The sequence below is a fragment of the Sycon ciliatum genome, chromosome 9, assembly GCF_964019385.1.
Source record: "Sycon ciliatum chromosome 9, ocSycCili1.1, whole genome shotgun sequence".
NCBI lineage: Eukaryota > Metazoa > Porifera > Calcarea > Leucosolenida > Sycettidae > Sycon > Sycon ciliatum.
Genome location: NC_088651.1, coordinates 8,365,759 through 8,382,764, shown reverse-complemented (window position 1 = coordinate 8,382,764; position 17,006 = coordinate 8,365,759). Strand labels below are relative to the sequence as shown.

Genomic DNA, 17,006 nt, shown 5'->3' with positions numbered 1-17,006 from the left:
ACACTCTCGCACTGGCAAAGCTACACGGATTTTGCTTTGCATTATCCTCGGTCCCGAGCAAGCTCGGCAGGGAGCAGCGCAAGCAAACACGCAGACACACGCACCCCGCCCCTCCCCCCCCCCCCCGCACACACACACACACGATACACCAGTCCCGAGTGCAATCAGTGGCAATCACCGACTAAGACACCTCCAGCAAGAGGCAGCATCTCCTGTGTCAGTGTGCATTTGAAAAAAATCTTCCTTGGGACAGCCCCCCCCCCCTTCCTTCCCCACACACAGTTGAATATACTAATTATATCATGGAATGATATAGCTGTGCTGTGCAATAGGTATAAAGCCCAGCATCATAGACACAAACAACCTGCCACAGCGCCCGCAGCACGAGACCCCATGGACTCCATACCTTTAGGAACCCCATGGAGAATACGTTTAAACAACTACATTGGACCAGTATCATTCCAGGGCAGGACCTTCGTAAATCACGCCCTTAATCGTACCGTCGCCAAGACAAATTTGGAAAGTTGGGCGCTGGTCCATCCATAGATAGATACGCTGCTTAACCCCTGGCAACTGCGGCAACGATACCCACTGGGACACAACGCTGACGTTACATTAGACGTCTGTCTAAAAACATGTGATGGCACTATTATTTCATAGCCGAAATTATCACCACGCATTACGTACTCAGACTTAATCTATAAATTGAAGTATAAAAGAAATGAAACAGCCTATAACACCGGGGATTGTAAACTTTCGACCCCTCTACCGTCAGGAGAGAGTAGATACATGAGCTTCTTAAGATGAGCTGCAAATAGATGTAACAGATGGTACTAGCAATGAGCTTCTTTTAAAAGGTGAGTTGCAAATATATTGTAACAGATGGTACCAGCAGGTGGGAGATTGCTGCACTAGACACGTGATGAATCAAGGTAAGGATCCTATTCAAGTACTCATACATCTCTGTAGAAAGTCTAATTTTCACCTAGCCGATAACTATGCTCCCCTAACAGCAGAGATTAAAGTTCGGAGCATACACGCTAAAAAAAATGACAGCTTTCGGTCGAGCGCTCGAGCGCTGGATCTCATCTGCAGAGATGGATCGGCTCACCGCAATGTGTGTGCGCGCGTGTGTGTGTGTGTGCGTGTGAAAAAAAGAGTGCGCTCATGATGTCAAGTCGCGGATCTCTTTTGTCAGCACCTCTGTCATGTGTATAGCACGACCAGCCTCCTCACCGCCGATGTTCTTCAGTGCAACATGTGCTGCCTCACGTACGTGTGAGATGAAGTCATTGCGCCTGGATAAGAATACACACAGGAAAAGACGAGATAGCATGGCATTTGACCTTTTTGACGCCCATTGCCAGAGGCGATGATAGCGATGCTACAGCAGAAGCCATAGCAAATTTGTGCTGAGATTGCACCATTCAACAGCTTGCAAGGCTGAAGAAATGACCGCCACTATTCAGCCTGGTCTACACCACACAGCTATGAAGTGGCTTTTTCTGGCCAGTGTATCCCTACCGTTTGGTCTTTTTCCGTTTTTCCCCGCACACACATCACACCACATACTCCGGCATGCACTAGCTGTTGGTAACCACCTAGGAGAATGAAAGAAAAGTCAGGAGGAGTCTGAGAAAGAGAAGAAAGACGTGTGTGACCATAATCGTCGGGAATCGAACCCGGACCCTCTCGATTGGAAATCGCTGCACATACCACTGCACCATATGGGACACACGAGATTGAATGAGAGAGACAGAGACAGGTAGAAGATACAAAACGAGACAGACAGAGGGACAGTGCAGATCTCTACGACCCTTTGAGGTACTTCACACTGAAATGCCGCCTTAACATCCATATAGAAACTCACCATCGGTTGACAATGTGCGGAACGGCTTCGGCAGACTTCAAGTGTCCCAGCGAGAGGCAGCACGCCTCACGTACAAGGCGATCAGAGTCTGCCAGACCTGCGATAAGCCTGGGGATGGACTTGGCTTGTCCGGCACCCGTACGGCCTAGAGAGATGGCTGCAACTGCACGTATGTTGGCATCGGGATCGTCAAGTAGATCCAGCAAGGCTTCGATGACGGCGGCGCTACTGAATTTACCTACAGCCAAGGATTGCACGGCGCACATACACACGTGTGTAGTTTGAGTCCACAGACAAGCAAGCACGCACAAGCATGAGCACACACACAAACGCATGTACACAGACATACACACACACACACACACACACGCGCGCGCGCGCGCACACACACACACACACAAACATGATAAACATTTTGCTGGTGTCGAGCATTCCATGAGTGTAGATCAGGAAGCGTTGTAGCATTGATGATAGAAGGTTCACGACAACAACACTACATGTAGAGACAAGTGCCGTCAACCAGTAAGTACAGTAGTGGACAATAGTACAATATTATGCAGTCAATCTCAGCTATTTTGGGAACAATGCATGCGCTGCACAACTTTGCCACATATATAATTACAGTCAACTTCGCTAATAACGACTGCGGCTATAACGACAATTCGCAAATAACGACAGAATGTCCATGCCCAGAGGAAAGTCTTGCCTACCTGTGCACATATAATGGGACTTCGGGTAAAACGACACTTTTCTGATACCCCGCCAAGTGTCGATATACGCAATGTTGACTGTATGTGGTTGCAGTACATGTGCAGGGCTGTATGTGGTTGCAGTGCATGTGCTGGGCTGTATGTGGTTGCAGTGCATGTGCAGAGCTGTATGTGGCTGTAGTGCATGTGCAGGGCTGTATGTGGCTGTAGTGCATGTGCAGGGCTGTATGTGGCTGTAGTGCATGTGCAGGGCTGTATGTGGTTGCAGTGCATGTGCAGGGCTGTATGTGGCTGTAGTGCATGTGCAGGGCTGTATGTGGTTGCAGTGCATGTGCAGGGCGCTGTACTACTGATGCTACTACGTAGGCTGATCAGTATTCTATTGTCCAGTACAGTAAAAATAAAAAAATAAAAAATAAAAAACCCGTATTGCAATTCTTTAAACCTGAGCCAAGTTCCTGAGCCAAGTTCCGATACACACTGGGCAATTTTTCCGGATCAAGAGGCTATCTATCCACCCCCCGGAAGATACACATTTTTGTCCAAGCAGGGCCTTTACTAAACGTGAACAATTCCGTTGCGCTTACCAAGATTTTCCACGGCAGCCAATCTGACTGTACTGTCCATACTGAAAACGCCGTGCATTGAGTAGCTCTCCAGGGCCAGCTGTGAGATACGCTTGAAGAACAGATCACGCTCGGGGCGCCGACCGCGGAAGTCCAGGAAACTCGTCTTGCTGGTGGTGTCCTTGCCGTCGAACACCTCGCGCTGCGTCAGCTTCAATATCCACTTGATGGTATCCTGATCACTGCTAACCAACGACTCCAGCTTGGCACCGTACTCCTCCAGGAAAGCCTGGCAAACATGACAAGAGGTGAGCACAACGAGATTGTTAGTTACAACGAGAAGAAGAGCGGAGACTCCCTCGATTCAGGCCAACGCCTGTGGAGAATCCATAAATACAAAAATGCCAATACAAAAAGTAGATGAAGATCTCGTTGCAACTCCCAGTTTCACGCACAAGGAGATAATCAAACAACAGTATCGAGCACTCCATTGGACAGGCTGGAACCCTTTCTGTTTTTAGAGTGTGAGTTATTGCAATCAGGTGACATATCCATTTCACTGTGCTTTCTGATCATTCAGAGTACTTCGAAGTATTCGCAACGATATTGGATGCAATAGTGCAAAAGCATCATCCACCCCCACCCGGCACTTGTAGAATCATATTTCCTTGGGTACAAAACGTGCTGGCAGGTGAAGAGCTGTACAGGCTGCCATGGCCCTATTGGACATGGGTCTTTCAAAAATACCTTCTAAAAGTCTGGGAACACACACACACACACACACACACACACACTGTGCGCAACTTTGAACTGTTGAGTGGGAGAGCTTGTATAGCCACGCACAAATACGTCTTGGTAACTCAAATATGGAGGGGTTCCGGTTCACGGGACGACATTGCACTTGTTACTGGAAAGGGTTAGGTGACTTGAAAAGGATTGTCACCAGAAAACATTATTAAATTTTGAGACAAGTGAAGCATGCAAAAGGGAAAGGGTAGCAAAAAAGGAGCCACAGGGTCGCTGCGCATGCTCTGGCCTGAGAGCTGCAAAACGGTGCACGCGATGCGTGCAGCAAGACATCAGCATGACGTCAACATGATGTAACACATAAACAAATAAAGACATTATAATGAGCGTAACGCGGATTCGTGATGCATATTCACGACACACACACAACCACGCATACACACACACATATCAGAGTTCCAGCCAAGTAAGGAGGGGAGGGGGGGGGGGGGGCAGCGCCCTCCTACTCTGAAGGCGAACCACCCTACTCATTTTTTCGATCTTCGTGTTTTCTCAGTTGACACAGCGAAAATGCGGCCACAAATCGATCATTCCGGGTGCTCTGTGCACCCGTACGTTGCACTTTTCGGTAAAAGGCAATAGTGGAGCATGGAAAATGGGTGAACAGTTAGTTTCCCCCATCCCCCCTCCCCCCCCCCCCCCCCCCCCCCGCCCTACAGTTGTTTCATGGTTATAACCCTACACACGCACACATACACATAAACACACATTCACACATGTCTCCACAGATACACACACATTGAGTACGTACATTTTTAAACTGCTCCCACTGAACAGTGTCATGTCCTTCAAAGTGTCGGTCCCAGAATGTGCGAGCAGTGCCCGGGACATGATCCGCGCTAGCCGTTGCATCACCAATCTCACTCTCAGCTCGCACGAGAGACCTAGTGACCAAATGCACCGACACAAGCAAGCACATGAAAGGAAATAATCGCGTGTTACTTCAACAGTGTGAGTCACTTCAGATTGTACTTCCGTATTGTATGTTTGTGTGTGCTCATGCGCATATTCCCGTACACACAAACGTGATCAATCAATCGCACCCCCCCCCCCCCCAACACACACATATTCATACAAGCTACATTCGTGGCCAAAGAAATCCATGTGCGTGCCGAAAGCAGCGCCAAGGCTCATGCGGCCCTGGTTTGGTTTTTCACCGCCTGTCTCTGGACAGACTGCATCACATATGCTCTAAATCCCGATGTGGTTGTAACAATGATAGACCCATACATGCTCTTATCCTTGATTTGGCTGTAACAATGATAGACTCATGAATGCTCTCGTTCCCAATGTAGTTGTAACACTTATCGACCCATGAATGCTCTAGTCCCGATAAGGTTGTAACACTGATAGACTCAGGCATGCTCTAATTCCCCACGTGGTTGTAACACGGATGGACCAATGTATGCTCTAGTTCCCAATGTGGTTGTAAGCAGTAACACGGATGGACCAATGTATGCTCTAGTTCCCAATGTGGTTGTAAGCAGTAACACGGATGGACCAATGTATGCTCTAGTTTCCAATGTGGTTGTAAGCAGTAACACGGATGGACCAATGTATGCTCTAGTTTCCAATGTGGTTGTAAGCAGTAACACGGATGGACCAATGTATGCTCTAGTTCCCAATGTGGTTGTAAGCAGTAACACGGATGGACCAATGTATGCTCTAGTTCCCAATGTGGTTGTAAGCAGTAACACGGATGGACCAATGTATGCTCTAGTTTCCAATGTGGTTGTAAGCAGTAACACGGATGGACCAATGTATGCTCTAGTTTCCAATGTGGTTGTAAGCAGTAACACGGATGGACCAATGTATGCTCTAGTTCCCAATGTGGTTGTAAGCAGTAACACGGATAGACGTCTTACTTGTCAGTGACCAGCTTGGCTGTACGGTTCATTGTAACACGGGATCTTCTCTGCTCCACCGTGACTGACTCCACAGCTACTACCTTAGCATCCTGTAGAATACAATGTCATGGATGTGTAGCATGCATGGGCGCATACACAAACGCGCGTGCAAACACACACACACACAACTACAAGTTTAATAATAATAATAATACCACAGCACGCGTAATAATATAATTATGTGGGTATAATTATACGTTCCGCTTCTGTCCTATCTCCTATGATCAAATTCCATTATCAAGGTAATTATTAACACGGCGCACTGAGTTTAATGCACTGTTGAATTTAACTCGTAGGTACACGGAAGCGAAAAACAAACTTGCCGGTAACCTTCCTGAAACAGTACACTATAGTCTTGTGTATATCACAGTGCAATGCTGCAGCGAGTACTTACAGAACTGCCAGTGTTGCTGGCTGGCTGGTTGGCACCAGCAGTTCCTGCCTCCTCCTCTTCTATTGACTTGATCTGCTGCCTCACGCCGGCAGTCAGCTCCTTCATTGGTGTGGCCTTATCATCTACATTAGTGAAAAAAATCCAGTCCATCGGCTGAAGGGTCAGCTTTCTGCATCATCAAAACAATCACAGGCATCCGATGCAGAAGCATTGAGCAAGAGGAAGACGGGAGTCGTAACCAACATACACGCACACACACGTGAAGGTGTGGAATGTAAAATTGATGAAAACCAGTATTTCTTTATAGATCAGTCACAGAAACTAACCATTCTAAGCAGAAACTAATAATGAGCGCAAACGTCTTCATCACCACTGAGTTACCACTACAATTCACTTTTCAACTCCCTCATCCCCCTCTCCCTTCCCCTCCTCTTCATCTCCACCTCCTCTGATCATAAACACGACAATGGTTGCTTGGAACCATCGTATAACCTTTGCACACACATACACACACATATACACATACACATACACACACACACACACACACACACACACACACATACACACACACACACATACACACACACACACATACATATACGTGAAGGTGTGGAATGTAAAATTGATGAAAACCAGTATTTCTTTATAGATCACTCACAGAAACTAACCATTCTGAGCAAAAACTAATAATGAGCGCAAACGTCTTCATCACCACTGAGTTACCACTACAATTCACTTTTCAACTCCCTCATCCCCCTCTCCCTTCCCCTCCTCTTCATCTCCACCTCCTCTGATCATAAACACGACAATGGTTGCTTGGAACCATCGTATAACCTTTGCACACACATACACACACACACACACACACACACACACACACACACACACACACACACACACGTGAAGGTGTGGAATGTAAAATTGATGAAACCAGTATTTCTTCTAGAGCACTCACAGAAACTAACCATTCTAAGCAAAAACTAATAATGAGCGCAAACGTCTTCATCTCCACTAAGTTAGCACTACAATTCACTTACTAGTATCCCAACTCTCCTCAATTTACTCATCCCCCTCCTCCCCTCATCTCAACTTTCCCCATGTTCTTCCTCTCTGCCCCCCCCCCCCCTCTCCTCCTCATCTCAACCCTCCTCAATTTAATCATCCCCCGTTCTCCTCGTCATCCCAACTCTTCTCAACTCACTCATCCCCTCCCCCCCCCCCCCTTCATCTCAACTCTCCTCACTCATCCCCCTCCCCCCCCCCCCTCTAATAATAAATACGACAATGGTTACTTAGAGCCATTGAAGCCTTTGTAGATTGTGAAAAAGAGCACTCCAAGGAATATAGACAGGGATCTGTGCATGCATGGTCGTGCACAGCAACCCGAGTGCCATTGGGCTAGCGCGGGAATCTAACCCGCAGTGCGAAGCCAACACACGGAAACCATTTCCGACGACATCACTGTATTTGCACATGGGCAGGAGCGGATTCCGGGGGGGGGGGGGAAGTTCTGGGGGATGTACAAGTCATCTACATGTATTATCTATTCAGTTTTGGCTAAACTGGAACCCCCCCCCCTGTAGAGATCTCTAGATCCGCCCCCGATGTGCGTACTTCAGTACTTAGCCCAGTCTAACTTATAATACACCCATAGTACATATCGCATGCAGTAACGGCTTGAGCACCCAGCCGCAGTCGTACAACCACTAAGACGTCAAAAAGGCAGTACTTGTCCATGAAGTCAAATACACTACTGCTCAATGAAATCCGATCGAGTCACTCAAGTACGCGCCGGGCGTTGCACAACCCTAGACACTGGGCTGCGAAATGGTGCAAGGTGCAAACTTGACTCACGTCACGTGACCAGGTTTCATTGAGCAGCACTATACTTGTACAGGTCCTCCCTCATTATAACGAGTCCGGTTAGTACATAAACCCCGTTAGTAAATAGAAATCTGAAATCCCCTGGCGGAACGTGGTCTATACAACTGTTTACAGGTCCGGTTACAACATAATCCGTTAGTACATAAAATCCGTTATAACGACCCTTTGCCCAGGTCCTGGAGTGCCAAACCCTCAGTATAAGATAATGTTGACCATGCAGGACCAAGGCCAAAACATGTAGGATAAAGCAGAACGAGGAAACGTATGATGTCTATGTATTCGTGAATATGGACGATCCTTTGCATCCAAGGAAGAGTTATGTTGGAGATTTTCAATTATCTTATAACGAGTTGAAGCATCGATAATTTATGTTGTATCGAGGGTAGCCCCAGTAAGTACGAAGTAGTGCCTATTTCACCTTTAGCTGCAAGTCCTGCTACAAGATAAGTCTCGTTATAAGATGACTTTTTCGATGGCCCAGAGATTATCTACTAACGAGGGAGGACCTGTACTAGTTTTCAGTCGTGGGGCTGATTTCAACACACAGAACTGAACTATCCACAGCCCATACTGCACAATTGACCACACAGAGCAGAGTGCACGACCTCCTTGACAGCACAGGCAGTGAGTTTACTGCAAGAGATGAATCTCTAACAGGGCACAGAGTTTAAAATTTGAACAAGAACAAATCCATCGTAAACTCAAGAAAAGTTAACCGTTACGTTGTGTGTTATTCCTTCTCTCCTCCGTACTGGAGAAATAGAAGACAGGTGTGTGCTGGCAGGGTTGTTAGACTCTGCGCCTGCCGAGTGGGAATTTTGTGCAAATCGTTAAACTTTCAACTCTTAGAGTACTCTGGACACTCACAGGCCAAAGTCCATGGCTTTCTGCAGCTCTGGGTCCTCATGATCACGCACAGTGACCGGGAAGATTGGCTTGTCGGAGATGTAGGCAAGCTGCACTTCACGATTGCAAGACTTGCACTCAGCTGATGACGGACTCAAGATCAGAACGAATACCTAGGGTTTTTACAAACAGACAAACAAACAGACAAACAGACAGACAAACAGACAGACAGACAGACAGACAGACAAACAGAAAGAAAGACAGCCACACATGAATGGTCACACATGTGTGTATGTACGTAGAAAAAGAAGAAGAAGAAAAAAAAGAATCCTATCCATTATGCCGATCATCAGACCACAACAACAATCTACAATACCTCTTACCATGTCCACTGTGCGCACAATCCCTTTTACCGTATATCTACTGTGCCCCCAGTGACAGTGATTGAGCACATGTATATCTACCTACTCACACTCTGCAGTCAATGGCAAAGCTGGATTCATGTACACCCACCCACACTCTACAGTCATGGCAATACTAGACTATGAGTATGATGCGCATGCATCATGCGTCAGATGCCATACCCATGGCCTTTCCCCATCAAAATGTATGTGATTCGGAGTTACGGACATTGCAAAGTTACGGGCAGTACCCGGTCCCGGACAGCCCGGATAAACGAGTTATGCTCGTATTTCCCCAACATACACATTGCCCATTCATAAATGTTTTCAGCTATCAAAGCAGGCGGGGACGACATACTAGTATTTCCTTTACGATACTAAGTGCCATACAATACCCTTTTGAGCAACTACAGTAAAACCTGGTGTAAGCGACCTCTGGGTTTAGCGACCACCTGCTATTAACGACCGTTTTCCATGCACCGACAGTTCTACACAGACACTGTGTGACTTGGTTCTAACGACCACCTGGCTTTACCGACCGCTTTTTCTCGCACTGTGGGGTGGTCGCTTAAAAACTAAACCAAGTATTACTGAATTCGCTAAACCTATGAAAAACAATCACACCAAGGTATAATTTACCTTTGCCTGAACAATAGCCGACCCTGACTTTCCTTCTTCTTTGTCCGTGTCCTCAGCCACATCGGCAAAGACAGTCAGCTTCTGGCTTTCAAACTCACCTAAAACACACACACACACACATACACACACACACACACACACACACACACACACACACACACACACACACACACACATACACACACACACACACACACACACACGCACACAGGTAGGTACAAAGAAAGGAATTGTGTGAACACAAAACTGGTGTACATACTGAAATGCTCAAAAACGTTTCGGTTTGCAACGTGATGTGTAGCGTATGCTTGCTAGCGAAACAATGTGCCTGTCATCTTGGCTACATCCATGGACATTGAGAGAAGGTAAATGTTCCGAAGGACAAAGTTATACGGAGTGAGTAACAATGAAACAGCCCTATTGTACTTCCTTTTGTGTACCTCTTGCGGACTACTCTCTGCCCATTCCGGGCATTTGAGCACTATTGCAGGTTAAGGCGCACTGCCTCTGTGAGTGAGTACTTGTATATTGTCCTAAGATTTCTGCTAGAGAAGTGATGACCAGTAAAACGAGAACAATAATCCACGGCAACTGGGGAAACTCCCAACCATCACTTTAGGGGCCATCCATAATTATCGATAATTTTCACGAAACGAAAAAGTTAAGTTAGGACCCTCCTCCACCCACCCACCCCCATGAACGGAAAAAAGATTGACTTGACCGCTAGAATGCATTGATGTCTTACATATCAATATTTTTTAAACGAAACTCTCCTTGACTCACCCACCCAGGAACGAAACCTTTTTTCTTTTCGCGTGAAAGATCGATAGTTATGGACCACCCCTTAGATCAAATGCACAGGAGTGCTGACCTACCTTGGATGTACCGCATAAGGGCAATGTCATCGCCATGGTAAGATATCGCAACGTCACATGTTGGTGCCTTTGGTGCACTACGCTGCAATGCACTAGCACCTGCCGACTGTCCACTGCTTGCGCCGCCTGCACCTCCACCGGCCGCTGTGTTACGTAAACATACACCACACACACAGACACACACGCACACGCATGCACGCACACATACACACACACACACGCACACATACACACATGCAAACATGTCAGTGCAAATTCAGGGCACGCGTGTTCTAATCAGTTTTACAACTTACAGGAAAACACTTGACAGTCAGTGCATCAAGCATACCTATAATGCAGTTTCGTCCATCTCCAATTCAGCACAATTTATTTGACTGCATGCTGTACATACTGTCCTATATGTACCAGCAAGCCAGCACAGCCCATCGGTTGTATGGTTGGGCCCCCAGCTGATATCAAGCTCGTGGACGCCGCCACGCCGTACCACTGTGGTGTTGTCCGCCGTGTGCCTCTGCCTCTACAGGACAAGGTCACAGAAGAGCTCGCACGTACGGAGGAAATGAGCATCATCGTCCAGGAAATGGGTCCCTCTGACTGGTGCTCTCCTATGGTGCCGGTTCGTAAACCTAACGTAGTAGTAGTACTAGTATAATTTATTATTTTACTAGGGAACTCCCAACAGGCGTTGCCTTTTTACTGGGAACCCTAGACGGTCGCGTGCGGATCTGCGTAGACCTAAAGAAGCTGAACGGCAACGTGAAGCGCGAGCACTTCCCTCTTCTGAAAGTTGAGGACACACTGGCTAGGCTCGCCGGATCTACTGTCTTTTCCACGCTGGATGCCAACAGCGGCTTCTGGCAAGTGCCTCTCACGGAGTCTGTATCCAAGCTGACCGCGTTCATCACGGCTGTGGGTCGGTTCCGATTCCTCCGGATGCCATTCGGTATAACCTCTGCACCGGAGATCTTCCAGCGACGCCTGCAGGATTTCCTGTCCCACGTCAAAGGTTCTGAGGTATTCATGGACGATGTTCTGCTCCACGCCACTAACGAAGCTGAACACGACCGCCGGCTGGACACAACGCGCCAGGTCCTTGCCGACGCTGGCATCACTCTAAATCCCGACAAATGCGACCTCAAGCAGTCGTCAGTCAAGTACCTGGGACACATCGTCAGCGGGTCCGGTGTGAAACCCGACCCAGCAAAGTCTCCGCCATTGAAGACCTCAAAGCGCCTACGAATGTTCCTGAGCTCCGCCGTGCCTTGGGTCTGTTCACATACGTCGCCAGATTCATCCCGGAATTGGCTACGATCTCAGCGCCCCTCCGTCAGCTCCTGCACACCGACACTGATTGGTTCTGGGACTCCCCGCAGCAGGACGCGTTCCGTCGGCTGAAAGAGCTCGTCGTTTCAGCCCCGTGCTTAGTGCACTATAACCCCAAGCGTCCCATCATGGTCAGTGCAAATGCCAGCAGCTATGGCATTGGTGGTGTTCTTTTACAGAAACACGATGGCGACTGGCGCCCAGTAGCCTACGCCTCCCGTTCCCTGACCAAGACGGAACAAGGCTACGCGCAGATTGAAAAGGAATGCCTAGCAGCGGTGTGGACGTGCGAGAGGTTAGACCAGTACCTCTTCGACGCTCCCCGGTTCATCGTGCAGACGGACCACAAGCCCCTAGTGCCACTGATCAACACCAGAGACCTGGACAAGGTTCCCATCCGATGACAACGAATATACAAAGTCCATGCCACAAACGTTCCCGGCAAGGATTTGGTGGTGGCCGACACGCTTTCACGAGCGCCAGCATCGGCATCAGTTGACAATGTTCTGCAAGACGACATCGGCATGGTTTTATCAACCACTGCCGAAGATCTCACGAGTCCATCCGTTCTCGCTGACCTAGCCAAGGCTACGTCTGAAGATCCCGTGTTATCCAGTGTGATGCGCTACGTCATCCATGGCTGGCCTGCTACCGTCCCTGGCGACATCAAGCCGTTCCATCGTGAGCGAGGCCAGTTGTTTCACATGCAAGGTGTCCTGTGCCACGGCTTTCGCTTGGTTGTTTCGTCCGAGCTACAGCCTGAGATCCTCCAGAAGCTGCACGATGGTCACCAAAGTGTCACAAAGAGTAAAGCCCGTGCCCGCTTCTCGTCGTGGTGGCCAGATATCTCTGCCGAGTCCCGACAGTACCTGATCACCGTCGACTATTTCTCCCGTTACATTGATGTCGCTTGTCTCTCATCGACTACGTCACGAGCCGTCATTACTCACCTTAAGACAATATATGCGGTCCACGGCTACCCGGATATCTTCGTCAGCGATAAAGGGCCACAGTTCGCTTCCGACGCCTTTGCACAGTTTATGTCGTCGTGCAACATCACGCATCGGACAAGCAGCCCGAGGCATCCTCAGAGCAACGGCGAAGCAGAATGCGCCGTGTCAGACTGCCAAACGACTCTTCCGTGCGCCAGGTGATCTACAGCAGTCTCTCTTAGCCTATCGCTCCACACCCCTGGCCAACGGCTATTCGCCCGCCGAACTCTTGTACGGCCGCAGGCTCCGCACCAATCTTCCGTGCCCACCTGATCTCCTGCAACCCTCCTGGCCAGACATCACCGCTCTCCGGGCAAAGGAGCAGGAGGCTAAGCATCGTCAAGAAGATCACTTCGATCAACGCTTCGCAGCCAAGTCGCTCTCCCCTCTGCCACTGGGAGCGAAAGTGTGGGTCAATGACAAGCGCGAGGGTACAGTGGTTGAGCAATTCACCGATCGCTCCTACAACATCGCCACCTCATCCGGTCTTCTTCGCCGAAACCGTCGTGCAGTGAAGTTGCTCCAACCAGTGACTCCTCCCAGACCGGTGCCAGCAGTACCACCGGCCACGCTAGTCCCGCAACAACAGCCTGTGGCTACGTCACAGCCAACTCTGCGTGCTCGCAACAACATCCAGCCACCGCAGAGATTGATCGCTACCATGTAACTCTCTCTGGCTTCATGCTATTGCCATTGCTCTCCCGCACATTGCATAGTTCTGTTCTATGTGCTTGGCTATGTACAACCCGTACATGTATCTGTCTTGCCTTTGCTCCATAACAGTTTTTTTCCCAGCTGGTGTGTTTTCGCTCTCTTCAATTTTTTTCAAAAAGGGGAGATGTCCTATCCTGTATCACGTTATCCTTTCACCCATTCACGGCATAGTCCTTCCCCTGTCTGTCGCCATGTATAGACGGTACGTGACCTCGCACTACAAACAGGCATTCATTGAGAATCTAATCGTGGTATCAACTGCATGCTTCACTCATTAGAGTGCTCATCAATTCGGCAGCAATTGATGCACAATTGAGAAATTGACACCTTTTGGTGTTCATGTCTGAGGAGCATTCGCTGGTTCCTTGCTGGTGGCGTGGCGCTATGTGGAACAGTGATTGGACATCAAGAACATGATTCTAGTCTGGTAAAAATAGTAGGTGCGGGCAGGGGAAACAGTTACTCTTTAGTACCCAGCAAGGCAGTAGCCGATTTTCCATCCCCAAAATTGTCTAGCCACCCAAAACGCAACGTACCCGAATTCACACCAGGCACACATGTGCCTTTATGAAGCCTCTGTTACTGACTATCGACTGCATTTTTGTTGAATGGCACGACAAAAAAACCAAAACATGACAAAGCGAGTAGGGGGCGCCACTTTTTCACAGGGGGGGGGGGGGGCTCAATCAGAGTATGGGGCTCAATCAGAGTAGGGGGGGGGGGGGGTCGGGCGCTGTGCCCCCTACCCCTTTGGCCAGAACCCCGAATAATACTAGTACAATGGAGACCAGGTCGACGGCCTATAGAACAAATATCTCACTCAGCATGGGATCTGAAGTGCTTGCAGAATTCTTCAACTACACTGGTATGGTGTGCATTCCCAGTGTTCATTGCAAAGTCGTTTTACCTCAGTAGTAGCCTGTTTGAAATGCTTTGATAAATTGCCCATTCAATAATGCTCTGTTACGCAAGACGACATGCCACAGTACTGACAGGTCAGTGTCAACGCTGGATCAAACTCTTTCATGACATTTATTATTTTTATATTCATCGAACATCTCATACAAAATCCATTTTTGTTCATGTATTCCAATTTTCAGGAAGAACCACCACTCAAAATGGCCAATGGATTTGAGTACGTAGAGCAACTGGGTGTGTGTCGATTCATCGTACACAACGATAACATTCCACGCTCAAGATGGTGGAATTATTTTAGAACATTGGACATGAAATCCAGTGGACAATTCGCTCCTACAAACATAGAAATGTTCATGTGCACAGCCCGTTAGTGGAAACTAGTTGGCATTTTCTGTAAGACCGTAGCCAAGGATGGTCAGGAGCTAGGCACCTGCGCTGCACGAATCCACAAGTGCAGCACCATCTTTACTACCTCACGCCCAAGATTCAAGAATCATTTTCCTGGTCACTGATGCTACCTCACCCACTGGGTTGACTACTGAGCAGAGCAAAGACCTCAACCGCTAGATAATGGGCAACGCGCTAACGCTAACGTACTGTTCTTCCGTTGACCTAAAATCCATAGCTAGAGTAATCGTACTAGGAGTAAACAGCTAACGTAGTCTACCACAAACGTATAAATGTTTGTAGAAACGCGACAGGGGTATCATGCGAGACACACTCCAAGTGCGTTAGACAGAGAATTATGAGCCATCGAGTCATAGCGTAAAACACCCCGAACACACCCGTAACCAATCAACCTAGTGGCCCGCCTCCAGGTTACATGCTCTATAAAGAAATCACCACGGTATGTAGAAGGAAAATGAAAAGCCAGGCCAGGGGACGGTAATTTCTCCGTAAAGGAATCCACAGTCATTGCAAAAATAGTGGTAGCGACCTCGGGGAATCCACATTGTCAGGAATTTCCCGGTGGTGGAAGCCAAGTGCAGTCCCAATGGTGGGCCACACAACAGACACAGTTAGTTCTCCTTACCTTCTCGCCTGCGACTGCTCCCTGTACCCATTGCTGCTAGTTCCTCTCCAACTGCGCCAAACGCCGACTTGCTCACTGAGTCAGCGAAAGAAATTATCCGAAGCCAATGCAAGGGGCTGAATATTTTTTCATTGACACTGCCGTGTGAGTAGTGGCAGCAGTGCTGCACTGTACTGGTGGCATGCAGTGCAAGTGGCACTGAAAGACTAGACGTGAGACCTTGCGTTGCCTGCCATGCCTGTCACTCTGTGGATCTACAAGACTACATGTACCCACTGCACATGGCAGTGGCTATGGCAAAGCTGCTCAATGAAATCCGATCAGGTGAATCCAGTTCGCCCCAGGGAGCCCTACACATACCTGTATGTGTAGGGCTCCCTGGTTCGCCCCACTTGCGCCAGTTCATCCCAGAATTCGCAGGTCTACGTCTGGCGCCGCACAGCACCCGGCGTGGCGCTGCGCGCCTTCGGGATGTGAAAACATAATAATCCCCTCGGAACCGTTACGTGCCATGTTTAGCAATTAATCGTTCACGCTATTTTCGGTGGTACATGCATGGTAGGCCTGCACCGTGTTTTGTGTGTGTAGACATGGCATTTTACAGTTCACGCGCTAGATCCAACGGTACTCGTACCCCAAACCCAAAATACCGTCGGTTTGGTACAGTTTCGACGATAGAAAGCTCTTTTTAGCGGGAGAACGAAACGGTAAGATTCTAACTAGGGTTACCTCACACGTCTATCGTTGCGTCAGGAGTCAGCCTGTCAGGACTCAGAAGCCGAATGGGTTATCTGGTTATTTTCGTGAGTTTGCACCCCGTGTTCATGAGTTGTTTCTGCACTGGTCATGCCCATTTGTCACACTTACTCTTTATCTTAGCCCTCACTTTTTGTAATACTTACGCGTCATGTATCACACTTCTTTGGATTTTTAACCTTTGTTTTTCCCTTGACCACTTTAGTTCCGTATTTCCACTGATGATCGATCGGAGCTTGAAAATCGATTCTGGAAACACACAATCTAAAACCTTGAACAAATTGTCATGGTGCGTGGCGATGTCCGCGGCATTCATACTTTTCATAGCTAGAAGAAGCATTCCTGACACTTTCACGAGGATTAGCGCC

At 48.4% G+C, this 17,006-nt stretch overlaps 1 protein-coding gene across 1 annotated transcript; it reads right to left on the bottom strand.

Moving 5' to 3' along the window:
* Positions 1-622: 622 nt before the first annotated feature.
* On the bottom strand, positions 623-16,029 carry LOC135824809 (uncharacterized). Its single transcript, XM_065337522.1, has 10 exons — positions 15,883-16,029; positions 10,903-11,046; positions 10,028-10,125; positions 9,009-9,160; positions 6,255-6,423; positions 5,819-5,910; positions 4,705-4,837; positions 3,168-3,435; positions 1,871-2,108; positions 623-1,298 (listed from the first exon to the last, which is right to left on the bottom strand). Exons 1-10 carry the CDS (start codon positions 15,911-15,913, stop codon positions 1,166-1,168), a joined length of 1,458 nt encoding a protein of 485 aa, XP_065193594.1. The 5' UTR covers positions 15,914-16,029; the 3' UTR covers positions 623-1,165.
* Positions 16,030-17,006: the final 977 nt, after the last annotated feature.

Coding starts and splice junctions, on each gene's coding strand:
- LOC135824809 (XM_065337522.1), bottom strand. CDS start 15,913: ATGGGTACAGGGAGCAGTCGCAGGCGAGAAG. Junction 11,047..15,882: donor GAGCAGTCGCAGGCGAGAAG/GTAAGGAGAACT, acceptor TACGTAACACAG/CGGCCGGTGGAGGTGCAGGC. Junction 10,126..10,902: donor CCTTATGCGGTACATCCAAG/GTAGGTCAGCAC, acceptor TGTGTGTTTTAG/GTGAGTTTGAAAGCCAGAAG.